The sequence below is a fragment of the Borostomias antarcticus genome, assembly GCF_949987555.1.
Source record: "Borostomias antarcticus genome assembly, chromosome: 15".
NCBI classification, from domain to species: domain Eukaryota; kingdom Metazoa; phylum Chordata; class Actinopteri; order Stomiiformes; family Stomiidae; genus Borostomias; species Borostomias antarcticus.
The window spans coordinates 14,348,762-14,362,252 of NC_140248.1; the positions used below are offsets into that span (position 1 = coordinate 14,348,762).

At 44.8% G+C, this 13,491-nt stretch overlaps 2 protein-coding genes across 2 annotated transcripts; one reads left to right on the forward strand and one right to left on the reverse strand.

Annotated features, from left to right (window-relative positions):
• Positions 1-681: 681 nt before the first annotated feature.
• Positions 682-7,694, reverse strand: frmd8 (FERM domain containing 8). The gene is made up of 11 exons (XM_084449713.1): positions 7,590-7,694; positions 7,225-7,309; positions 6,861-7,028; positions 6,398-6,499; positions 6,060-6,118; positions 5,643-5,809; positions 4,878-5,093; positions 4,584-4,707; positions 2,989-3,138; positions 2,611-2,845; positions 682-2,427 (listed from the first exon to the last, which is right to left on the reverse strand). Exons 2-11 carry the CDS (start codon positions 7,307-7,309, stop codon positions 2,315-2,317), a joined length of 1,419 nt encoding a protein of 472 aa, XP_084305839.1. The 5' UTR covers positions 7,590-7,694; the 3' UTR covers positions 682-2,314.
• Positions 7,695-8,888: 1,194 nt separating this feature from the next.
• Positions 8,889-13,387, forward strand: slc25a45 (solute carrier family 25 member 45). The gene is made up of 6 exons (XM_084449486.1): positions 8,889-9,401; positions 9,662-9,705; positions 10,716-10,787; positions 10,960-11,148; positions 12,081-12,333; positions 12,496-13,387. Exons 1-6 carry the CDS (start codon positions 9,365-9,367, stop codon positions 12,777-12,779), a joined length of 879 nt encoding a protein of 292 aa, XP_084305612.1. The 5' UTR covers positions 8,889-9,364; the 3' UTR covers positions 12,780-13,387.
• Positions 13,388-13,491: the final 104 nt, after the last annotated feature.

Sequence of the window (13,491 nt, forward strand, 5' to 3'; positions counted from 1 at the left end):
AAACCATGCACTTAACAGCTGCATTTCTTGGAGCTACAAGGAGTTTCACTCTTGCAGCCACACCGGATCATCTTCAGGATGTAGTCTGGAACAAGTTTGACATCTTCTGGTAGGTGGATTGGGATCAGTGCCCTGTTACTGGTGTCCTTTTTCCATCCAAATTACTCTGGGTTCATTGCAGGTGGCAGATCTGTTTGTAAATCTCAATAACAATATGCCACCTGCAATGAACCCAGAGGAATTTAATATCAGAAAATGCTCAAGGGATATCACCGAGCACCCTCTTGTATTTTGAAGAGGTACACCCAAGCTACAAGAAACAGCAAAGAAAAAAATTCCACCCGACAAAACAAGATTCAACCCCATGGCTCCTGGACTATGGGCCTTGTACGGAGAAAATCTGTTTGTAAATTGTTGAATTATTGACAAATGTAACCACTAGAGATCATTATGCAGCCTATCTGTGTCAAAAAAACCCACGTCAGACAGGATAACCCGATATAAGACTGTACATTTTAAGGGTACTTAATTGCAAATTGTAGTCATGGAGCCAGAACCACAGGTTCCCGACCCACTGGGCTAGAAAGTAATTGACATTTGACACAAAAATTTGCCTTATTGTTCCAAATTGTTTTAATCAGAAATTAAACAAGAAACAATTTGAAATGTATGATATAGCATTAGCAAACAAAGCAATAGGTTACATCTCTCTAATTTCTCCAGTTTCCAGAAAATTAGTACAAACATATGTAAAAAGTCAAAATGTTGCTTTATCGTGGGTTAGACAAGCCTACAGTCACTGGTTAAGTAAAGGCTATGGTAGTGCATATATTACTGTATATATTACATAGGAAAGAAACAGTGAAGTCACAGTCTCAACATATACAAAACATGAGGTAATATAACTTCATGACAAACAGCAAAGCCAAAGAAACAATCAGGCAGTTTTACCCAGAAAGGTAGACAAGCCCTCCTTTAACCACTCCAGTCCCCAAGAGGCCAACTTTATACAAATACAAAAGGCACTTTATCCAGAGACTACATTGGAAAATAGTAAGGCTTCACATGACCTATTGCTTCATTTGTATGTGTATATCTGAAACAAAAGTAAGATACAATGACTTAGGCTATACAAAAAACTTTGACATTATTCAAAATTAACAATAGTGCACTCTTAAATATTGAATGACGTGATCATAAAGCATGTGGGTAGGCCATTACACAGTTTTATCAAGTGTGTCTCTCAACATACATATAAGCGTGAGATTATTACTGAATCAGACCATTGTTTTTGCATCTGTAAGTTTGCATAATTGAAATGAAAGTTATAAAAGCAGAGACCAAATTCTTCAGTTTGTAAACAATACATTAATCTGAGAGAGCACCTATTATAATAGACACAAACTTTGGTGGGTCATCTTACTGAATAGAAAGCACTCCACTATTAATGTCCAATACAATCAAAATTTGTTGATCTCTAGACTGGGTGAATGGGGAACGTTACCATTCAAGAATGAACGTGTAAATGCTGTCCAAACCAACCATATGGGACAAAATCTTCAGAGTTTAGAGTAAGGTACTGTAGCATAGATTGTAGTTCTTCACAGAAGTCGAACAGCCATGATTCATCAATCCTTCCCAAAACACATTGCGTTTCATGTTTGTTTGGTTTCTAGATGTGTTGCATACAATACAGAGGATATGTGTTCATTGCACATGGAATCCTTCTCCTTGGGACAATAACTATTGGAGCAAAGGTCCCCTTTTCATTTAGCATAAAAGCAAAAAATGAGGTGCTACTATGAATGCTGACTAGTTTTTACATTTTTGTTTCATACTTAACTATTAGCCAATTGCACAACGCCAGTACTTCCTGAAATTAGACATGCTTCTCTATTTCCTGTCCTACACTATTGGATGAAGTGATTAATCAGGTTCCAATCTTTAATCATTTCATCCAATAGTGTGAGACAGGAAATAGAGAAGCATGTCTAATTTCAGGAAGTACTGGAGTTGTGCATATAGTGAATTAACCTGTACCAGGAAATATCAGTTTCAGTTTGACCATAGCCAATCTCAATCACTTTGCAGCCTGATCGAACATTATTCTCATATGACTTTGTAATACACACTTACGAATACATTTATCCATTTATTCACTCTTATGCCTCTCTTGGTCCAATGCACATCACAATCATCACAATTCAAGAGTTTAACCCTTAAGCTCCTCAAATGTCTTTTGCCTTGAATCTCTTACATGCATGTTCAGGTTTGGTCTCCAGACAGTGTGGGACGGTGCCTGTACCCTGGAGGCTCAGCCCTGCTCCAGACTCTCCGCCACCTCCACGGCAGAGTACGAGGGTGCCGGCGCCTGCCGGGTAAAGAAGGAAGCAGCTCTCTTCGGCTTCAGACGCTTTATTTCTTTACCTGTCCAGAGTGAGTTTTAAAAATGTGAAAAAGCATCACCTCCCCATGTTGGTTTTCACCATTTAAACCACAAAGAAAGGTCTAAAAACACCCCCCACCCCCCCAATAAATCCAGAAGATGTCTCTGCATACCGACTCTTATATCATTAGCAGAAGCCGCTAATCATTTGCTTGCAGACTCACCATTGTCCACGTAGCTTATGGTGTTCAGGGAATGGACCCGACTGCAAACCACGCTGCTCTGCCTCTGCAGTTTCCCACGCCGACCGCCGCGTCCTCGGTTGCTGCCGCCATCGACCTGCCCGGCCGGATGCTGTGATGCGGTGACGGCATCGCCGTCCGCCTCCGACGCTGACGCGCCTTCGGCGGCGGACCTCAGCTCCACGCAGAACTCAATGAGGCCGCTCATAAGCTCCGCCTAGCGGCAAGAGAGGGAGACATGTTGTTACGAAATCAGGTCGCTACAATAACAGGCATGCCGAATGAGCTATGAATCAACTGTTTAGAAATACGATCATCAGGGTCTCACTGTTCATGTTTCTGAATATGCAGTGCCATTACTTGTTTGGAGTAGATCTTCAGTAACTTGTTGACAGGGGTGCCTGCCTCCTCCCCGTCAAATTCGAGCCACAGGATGTGCGAGTCCCCCTCCCCCTCGGGGTAGCTGTGGTCCCAGGACAGCTCACTAAAGCGTAGCCCCAGGAGCACGTGCTGCAGAAAGGAGGTGGTCACAGAGTGAGAGTTGCAGCGAAGCGAGAGGCCTGGGTCATCAGGTGTAATCTTTAAGCAGTGATTAGTCTGACTCACAGGATGTAGGTTTTTGGGATAAGCCTGTCATTGGCGCCAGCAGTCATTCTTACCATACCATACCTTTTCGACCTAGCCTACAATCACTAGCTAGGACCTTGAGACACAGAAAGGCAGCCTCAAACCTACCTGTGAATCCTCTGTATACATTGGTATTTATCCTGCTATGCAATGTATGTATATCAAGTAGTGTACAGAAGCTGGTTATCCTGAAACAGGCTTGTTCTGACTGTTGTGTTGCTTCAATGACTCAGTGTGCTACTAACCGTTTTCTGTCTCCCCTAGTGTCTCTCTCTCTCCCTCCTATCCTCTAACCAGGTCCAGTGTCAGCTGCGGAGCTGTGGATATCGTAGTATTTAGTACACACACACACACACGTACACACATCAGTCCACATCCGGCTTAGGCCTGGACCTGATGCTCTTAGCCTTTCTTGCTCCGAAAATTTAATTTAATGTTATTTATTGTTCTTTAAATGTTCTTAGCCATTAGACAAATATATTCCAGGAGCCTGCCCCAGGTTGCCTGTTTCAATATCTGTGTGGTCTGTATGGCTCTATGTGCTACTAACCCTGCTCTGCCTTCCCTCTCCCTAGTGCCTCTCTCTCTCCCTCCTATCTTCTAACCAGGTCCAGTGGATGCCCCACTGTCACCAGCAGACCTCCCGAAGTCCGATAGATACCCCTGTGTCTGCTGTGGATGATGTAGCATGTCCGTAGAATATTCTCTCTCCTATGATGCTTTAAGCCTCTCTCACTCTGAAATGTAATTTAATGCAATGTATTGCTTTATAAATGTTCTTAGCCGGTAGACAAACATACTCCTGGAGCTTGCTCGATCGCCTTGTTGAGAGGGGTCAGGGAAGAATTTTTACAGCTCACTTATCTGGCCCCCGGGTGATTACTGTTTTTTTGCTTCCCTCTGGAATATGTAGAGAGTGGGTCGTATGCCCACCTCCCTTGTTCTCTGTAAAGCGCATTGTGTTGCCTCTGGGTATGAAATGCGCTATACAATTGATTCTCCCAGTGCCAATCTGATTCAATACCGCTGACACTGTTTAGCAACGGCACCGTTGAAAAAAAAACAAGCTTGGCGCCGCCCAAGACGATTGTGATTGTTTTAAAGCAATACAGTGTTTTTTACCCTATCCCTAAATGATGACTTGCAGCTAGACCAGCTAAAACTAGGAGTTTGGAGATAGGTCTGGCTATGCGAGACTAAGCAGTTATTCACAATACACATTTCTGTGACTGGTAATCAACACTCTTTTTGTACTATGCACACTCAAGCACAAACAAAGCCAATACTGTGGTCATCGGCCTCAGACGCAGATCTGACACAGGCCTCACCTTCTCCTTGACGTCCATCACGTACACCCCCTCCAGACTGATCCCCACGTTGACTGCTTTGCGTCCGCCCCTCTGGAGGATCCCCTGGGCTGGCTTGTCAATTTCCCCCGCGAAAAAAGCACACCTGCAAAAAAACACATGCATCCACTTACAGATCACACAGCAAACTGCATGACTAACCAACGTAACTAACTAGCATCTCTTTTAGCTTCAATGTGTGAAACAGAAACATTGACTATTTGAAATTTCGCTGGGAAATTCTCCTGCGGAGTGTTTCTTCCCTGTGCTCCGTACCCGTAGTAAGGCAGAGAGTGGCAGGTGCTGAGGTACTGGCGCAGGTGCTGTGTTGGCTCCGGGGGGCTGCTTCCTGAGCTGCTTATCTTGCGGTACTCCTCCAGCAGCCTCTGCTCCAGCCCGGCCTGGCGACCGCCTTTCCCCCTCAGAGCAGAGAGCAGGCCCCCGCCTCCGCACGCCACATGGGTAGGCAGGAAGGAAGACAGCTTCTTCTCCCTGAGGGGGGTGAGTCGGATGTGTGTGCTATGAACAATTAGTCTCAACGCCAGACCCATGAGAGTTCTTTCACTGATACACTACGTAAGCTATGCTGACTTCCTTACTGCATGCTGCAGATCTCACTGGTCTGGGACACTTCATGCAAAAATCTGGTGTTCAAATCCTGGCAATTCATTGGTAGCGCCGGAATCCTGGCAACACCACTCAGTAACGACTTTTGCGATCAGGCATTCCCACCTATAGATACGGCCCGCCCATCTAACCTAGGCTAGCATCTCTCATTTGCTGCTACAACCTGTCATTCTTTCAATTTTGACCCGTCGATATGCCCTCAGAACACCTTGGGCGGCGAAGTGGCAGACTCTATTATGTAGTATGCGGAGCGCAGCAATTCAACATAATATTTGAGTCTGGAGAGAGACTAATGAACAATTAACTGAAACTAAAGATCAGATTAATATCTGAAAGTTGTAAACTATCTTTAACAAAACAGTATTGAATAAACTGACAGAGCTGTGGTTGACAATAACAGATGTCAGGTCTTACCGGACAGCAGCAGCAGCTCTCTGGTCATCGAGACCTACTCCTTCATCAAGGGCGAAAGACAGCGCTCCCAGACTCGTCCACTCCCCAGGGTCACAGGGGTACTGTCCCTTGAGGATGTTCCCCCGAGCTTCATCGTACAGAAGTCTCAACACCCCCTCGTCTTCAATCTGTGGCAGAGAGAACCATGTAGATAGAAAAAAGATTAGGTAGAAAGACACTAAACAACATTGGCTGTCATCCACTCTTACAACAATCCCATACTTTTAAATCTGTATGGGGGAGTGCACATGTACAGCAGGAAGACCCGGAATGGATGAACCAGTCTTTTAACAAAAGGATAATGCACTAGCTATGACAAACAGATTTATATTGATATTTATATTATGTAGCTAGTTGAGTAAACAGGACGAACCGTACCTGTAGCTCTTTTGACTTGGGATAGAACACATTCCTTCTGTACTGCAGACATGGCTCATCTGAAAGGCGAACAAAGCAATGTGTACTGTAGTCTAGAGGGTATTACACAAAAAAAACAGTTTTCATGATCTAAGATTAGGATTAGTATTGGCCGGAGTTAATCCCAGGTCATACTGACGGAGCAATATGCGTATTTAAAGAGTGGATAAAAATGAATCGTCAAAATGGGACAGGAGATGAAATCCCTTAGCCGGCGGAAACACGTGCGACACAAGATGACACAAAAGCCCAAAGGAACACACACACACAGACTCCTACACAAAGACAGACAGTCTCACCTTGAGATATGTCCTCCTCGGAGGCCTCGGTGAAGCGGTACAGTAAGTCCTGCCACTGGCGGCAGAGTTTGTACGGCTGGTGCTTGGGCTTCAGCTGCAGCTCTGAGAAAGAAAAGAGCAGGAAACGGCACAGTTGGCATTATCTCCCTGGGATTCACACTATAATACAATAGCAGCATAGCTAACAATCCCACATTATGCAGAAGCATTCAATTCTACAATACAATCCACTTTGTTGAAAAGGTCAAAGACCAAAAGGTCAGTGTTCTACATTCTTCAGTTAATAAGACAAGTGTGTACTCAGTCCAGCCTAATGCAGAGCTGAACTGTCTGGTGCTAGCCATCAACCCACTCAAAACAACAGGCACGTTGTTCACATTTAATCAAATTAATTGTACCTGGAACAGGGCCAGGATCACATCTGTTTAGTATTCAGAAGAAACAACTGTTCCTCAATCATTACCGAGCAGGGGGGAGCAGAGCCAGAAGGCGAAGGCGTCCTGTAAGGTGTCGGGAATGTGGAGGGCCTCACGGACACTGCGACCCAGCTCCTGTACGCTCACACAGCCAACGCCCTCCACACACAGGTGCACGGCACTGTCGCCCACCAGGTAGACCAGCACATCTTGAGCTGCAATGCAAAGCACACGGGGAACGAGGACACCTTCAATGTGAATAGATTACAGTGTGCTAGCTAGCTGGTTCTCTGTCATACACGATTATCTGTGTTCAGCTACATGTACGCCCTCGTGTCACCGGAGGGTTGTCGATCCGAATCAATAAATCGTCTGACTAAAACAACAGCTAGCTACAGTTAGGTTACTGACCACGGGTGACAGAAGAGGCGACACTTCCTCTTTGTGAAAGACCCTCCGATGGCTCTGGGGGAAACTCGCAGTCATCCCCTTCCATCTGAAATACGAAGGCAAAGATCACACTGACAAGCTCACCACATTGACAAACATGCCTGCTAACAATATAGCTCAATAACGGTAGCTAAGCTAACGAGTATTTCGCAAAAATCGCTGCAAGCAATTTTCAGGCAACTCATTGTGGAATGTTGGTCAAACTGTCTGGCGGCGCTCCACTTCCAGCCAACGGACAGTTAGCCTACGTCGTCAACTAGCTAGCTAGGAATCTTAGCTATAGGCCTATTACCTAGCTAGTTTAAGAATGTAGATCTTCCACTTACCTTTTGTTATAATAGCGATGGTATTGGCAATCCGTAAGAAATTATAGAAATCTAGCTAGCTATGTTTTCTCAATCCGGTTGGAACAACAACAGCGACATCCAACTCGTCTCTGGACGAGCAGCATCGCCAAACCTTAAGATTTGTGACAGCGCCCCCTAGCAGCGAGCACTGAGCAGCGCGTCTCCACGTCTTTCACCCGGAGTACGCGCGTTTTGCACTCCGGCGAGTGCGCTTTTGAAACCCTGCGATCACTACTACAGAGGGGAGGGGAAAGTTCACTATTGTGGCTGCTGTCCAATGCATTTTCAACGCTGAAAAGCAGCAAAAGCAGAGAACACTGTTGAGATAAGTATGCGGGTGCGGAACAACCAAGAAGAATAGAAGAAAAAGGGTGAAATGGATCTTTACGGATAATTTGTTTTGATTAATAATTAAATTTAATTATCTGCAATGAGCTGACGCGCAACAGGTAACATTTCAATTAGTCTCAGTTACCTATTACTCCAGATGTGTAACCGATTAGTCTACAAGCAAAAAATCCAATCCTGTTGCACTGCACATTCTGAAATGTTATTCGCTGCACTGTCGTTTACTCCAGAATTTAACTGCTGGAAATAGCTCAATAGAGGTCGATTAGGCTACTACACACGCATCAAATTATTAGAAAAGTCGCAGCTACACTACGGCCACGATGTTGCTTTCCTGTACGGCCATGTACCCGAGGTAGTTTGAGAGCCTAAATCGTCTACTAATACCAGGTGTAAATAGGTTATTTGTGATTTTGTTCAAAGACAGGTTTGGAGATATTTTCAACTATGAAGTGTGAAATTCCTTGTGGGCCACCATACCTTGGCTTGGCCTTCCATCTAGCTCGTATCCAGACCACCTACACATCTTTAGGAGTAGCCTACATGTGATTTATATAGGAACATCTTAGTATACTATTATTATTTTTAATTTAATATATCTCACTGGTGACGGCATTCAGAAGACCGTTCATCCTTGTCAGGACCCACCATATATTAGACGTTTAGCTTTCTAATGACGCCCCATCACACTGGTGGAGCATTAATCCTCCATGTGAAGGTTTTTGTAACTGTAGAGGTTTGCCAGGGTGGCCCAGCCACCAGCCAGGAGGATGGCTTTGTTGTCTGGACTCTCACCTGAAAAGAGGTTGCTTGCTACCTTATAGGGCTCAGGAAAATGTAGTCCCAGACAAGACCATCTTGTTTATACACAGGTGTATCTATTTGTCTGATTGTCTCTACTGCATAGAATCCTATGCAATCAAAGAATAGATACACCTGTGTAGAAACAAGATGGTCGTGTCTGGGACTACATTTTCCCAAGCCCAATAGAAAGGCTTGTAGGACTGGTGGGGGTGTAATGGTGCGTTCGTTTATAACTGGGACGTGGCAAATTGCGACTTGCTACTAGGAATGATTAAATAAAACACCTCATGAACTCGCACTTCCTCGTCGCAAATTCGGATATGTTTCTCAGCCCCCAGTTGCTCGAATGCACTAGATATAACTAGGTAACTGTGATATAATGGTATATAGCTCGAATGCACACAGGTCGGAGGTAGGTATTTTGCCACTTGCGACTTGCCACCTCCGACCACAAACGAATGCACCATTAACTTCTTTACTTGAGCCATAACCTCCTGCCTGTAGTTGGAACTGCTTAAACTTTTGCAACTCTTGGAAAAACTGAGCTAATAATTAATTACTATAAATGTTTTAGTGAGTTTGAATCGCAACAGGGGAAAGCCATGCCTTTTGTGGAATTCGTAGCAGGATGCATTTCAGGTAAGATAAACACTAATTCTATAAGTGTAACATAGCCTACATGTTGCATGCCCAGGGAGGGATTAGAACCTGGGTCTCCCGCTTGGGAGCTGGACGCTCTGACAGTTGCGCCAAGAGGGACGTTCCTCTTGGAGGGGCTGTCAGCATTCCTTTGAGGAGTGAGAGCTACTCCACATTTCACTCGGTTTCATAAGGTTTGGTGGCATGGATTGGGATGTCTAGATTGACTGTGTCTCCTTTTGTCTCCTACTGTACCTAAGGTGCGACGGGCTTGGCTGTTGGCCATCCAATGGACACAGTGAAGGTTAGAATATTACACCTACTAGGGCTGTCGTGTTTACCGCAATATTGTACCGCTATATTTATTGCGGTTACTGATTACCTCCGCGCCAGCAACAGCTCAGGGCGATAGGTAATGTTTTTGGTGGTGTGCGTGTGTTCATTTGTGTGCGTGCATTTGTTAGCAGGATCACACAAAAACGACTGGACCAATTTTCACAAAACTCGGTGTAAGGGTGTAGCATAGTCCAACTTAGATTTGAACCCACTCAATTTTGGTGCACATTTGAAGCACAGGTCGGATCCACGGGCCGCCCAAACACGGCCAGCCATTTATCTCCATTCATTTTTTGAACCAGGATTACCCAAAAACTACCAAACTGATTTTATTGAAACCCGGTGGAGGGGTGTAGCATGGGCCACCTTAGAATCCATTAAAGTTTGGAGCAGATCCAAATTATGGGCTGGATCCACTAATGAAAACAAAACCTAGAACGAAGCCAGTTCCCTGTGTGGGGGTGCTAGAGACACAGGATTTGGACTGAGGTGTGCGGGGGGGAGAGCCTGGAGTGTACCGCACTGCCCCCCGCCGGCTGTGACCTGAGGGGGGCACCACAGAGCCAGCCAAATAAAGCCACTCATTTACCTGGAGTCATTTTTACCTCCAACCCAGCGAATCACGTGACGGGTCCATAAGACGCCCAAACACGGCCTGGACGGCCATTCACCTCCATTCATTTTTTGGACTAGGATTATGCCAAAACTACCAGACTGCTTTTCATGAAACTCGGTGGAGGGTTGTAGCATGGGCCAATTTAGAACCCATTCAATTTTGGAGTGCACTGAGCCCCGAAATGCATTCACGGGCAGAGGTCTGTGCTCTCTGGGCATTTCTAATTAACTAGAAACGGTATACGAGTATATATGTAATTTATAAAGCAATTTAACTTCAGCCCTTGCAGAATAGCAACACAAAAAAGCTGCAATAATATTTAATTTTTTGTGCTAACATGAACACCCCCCATATCTGTACAGGTGCGTCTTCAGACCCAGAGTAAATATAAGGGGATCTTTGACTGCGTTGTGAGAACATACACTCGAGAAGGGGTAGGTTCTGAATACATTTGAATGTATAACTAACTTTTGTGTATGCATTTGTGTTTCTCTCAATAGGTTTACCGGAATTAACTGCAGTTCATTTAATGCCATTTCCTAAATTGAATACTTGTTTTGGCATTAATGCAGACTACCAGTCAATTTTTTGTCTCTGCTGGATCAGATCCATGGGTTCTTCAAGGGCATGGCGTTTCCTGTCCTGACGACTGGCATTGTCAATTCGGTGGTCTTTGGTTCCTACAGCAACGCTTTAGACTACCTCACCCAGTCTCAACGCAACGATCGTAGCCAAGGCAAACCGGCTTCAATCACAGCGGTCTTTACAGCAGGCTGTTTCTCTGGGGTGGCGCAGGTAATATGAACAATGTTGCAACATTACCCTGTAAACAGGCATGCAAACCTATCACCTTTCGGCGAAATTCGCCGTTTTGAATCCAGAATAGGTATGGCGTCAATTTAGTGCCAAAACTCGCGCGTGAACAAAACAACATTGTGAAAACAAAAACAACATCGTGAAAAACATCATGAAAAAATGTCTGCCCCGTGTGTGCACATACAATCCGTGAATGAAAAACACTGTGTTGTGAGTGAACATTTCTGCTGCGTGTGTGCAAATACAATCCGTAAATGAAAAAACAGAGTTGTGAGTGAACTTTTCTGCTCCGTGTCCTACAAATGCAATCCATAATTGCAATCCGCATTTGCACTCGCTCGCTGTCTACATTTCCACATTGTCTAAATTTTCACGCTGCAAAAAGTTACATGGTGTCAACAATTACAAGATCAGCCTTTTGTCACTTAGGAGGCAGGATGGTAATAGACAGTGGCTGATGTCTCTGCTGCTCTGATTGGTTGCTATCATAGGTAACCTGCACTTAATATGGTCCATATGGACTGCACTTATATAGTGCTTTATATCCAAAGTGCTTTACAATGGCCTCTGATTAACCAATTCACACTCACATTCACACACCAATGGCGGCAGCTGCCATGCAAGGTGCTAGCCTGCTCATTGGAAGCAATTTGGGTTTCTTGTGCAGGGACACTGACATGCGGACAGGAGGAGCCGGGATTTGAACTGCCGACTCTACAGTCATTGGACGATCTGCTCTATCTCCTGATCCACAATTGCCCCAAACAAAATGTATACTTTGAACTTTATTTTGCTCAGTCTGTGCTCAGTCTGTGTTTTCCTCTGCTCACTTATCCTTTTTCGCCCATAACCAGTTTGCATGCCTGAATATAGCATATTTGGAGATGTTTCATGTCAAGCCTTGCTTTCAGGTGGCAGTTTCTGTGCCCATCGACCTAGTGAAGGTCCGCCTGCAGACCCAGACCGAGGGCAGGACCAGGGTCGGAGGGGACAGGTACCGGGGGCCCTTTCACTGTGTGACTGTGATCCTGAGGGCAGAGGGCCTGAGGGGGTTGTATCGAGGAGGGCTGGCCCTGGCCTTAAGGGATGTGCCCTGCTATGGACTCTACTTTCTGCCTTACGAGATGACCCTCAGGGCTCTGACTGAGAGTGACAAGCAACCAGGTCAGTGTAATGTGAGTCCATGTGTGTCTATTTGCATAAGACAAGTTGGCCTGTGTGACTGTTTGTTTTCACTTTTACTTGTGATGTACATTGACGGTAATTGCAGGTGCTTTATAGATTGGTCATTGCATGTGTGTTATAACTGAGTACCGTTCTCCTCAGGCACGTTCTCGGTGCTGATGGCAGGGGGCATTGCAGGAGTAGTGACGTGGGCCTTCGCCACCCCCATGGACGTGGTGAAAGTGCGGCTACAGATGTCGGGCGCTGGAGGCCGGGAGTACCGCGGGGTGCTGCACTGCATGGCGGTGAGCCTGAGAGAGGAGGGCGTCCGCGTGTTCTTCAAAGGCCTTCTGCTGAACAGCCTGAGGGCCTTCCCCGTCAACGCGGTCACCTTCCTGAGCTATGAAAGCCTCATGAGGACCTTATCCCCACCACCTACACACTAAGACGTTTCATCAGCACACTCCTGTCTTACTACCTAAGTATGAACAGACTACAATGACCTCTGACACTGTCTTCCACTCAATTCACTTTAAATTGTACATGCTTGCATGTCCTGAAATGTATTTCTGAAGAAATAAGCTTCAATTTTAACAACAGTACTGTATAAGGGGATTTATGTGTACTGTATTGTATTCTATGCTGTTGTAGTGGAGTATGGACATTACAAATAAGTTTACTGACATCTCACTCACTTGAGTCAAGATCTCCTGCAGACTGAGATTGATAGATAAATTAGACTATTGATAAAGGTTCTGTTTCCCTGTACAGAACAGGGTGGTGCCCCATATACGAGTTGATTTAATGTATTAAATCTATTTTCCTTCATATTTGTGATAACTGCAGTATAATCATAAATTATACCTAGTCATAGTTCTAACCCTAGAACACGATACACTGTGATATCATGTGGCCAGACTCATGAAGTGAAATCCCATTTCTTCCAGTTAGTGTGATACTGTGAATTTTCATCTCATATGCATCCAAAAATCACCTCATTACCTCAAAAACATTTATTTTCAACAAACCAGGATGGAGGCTTCCATTCTGCTTATCCCCATTTTGCAGTTAGATAACGTACAGTAAGTTGTATATTCTCAAGCATGTATAAGCAGTCTTTGTAATAACTTTCTAATAAACAAACAAAAATGTGAAATT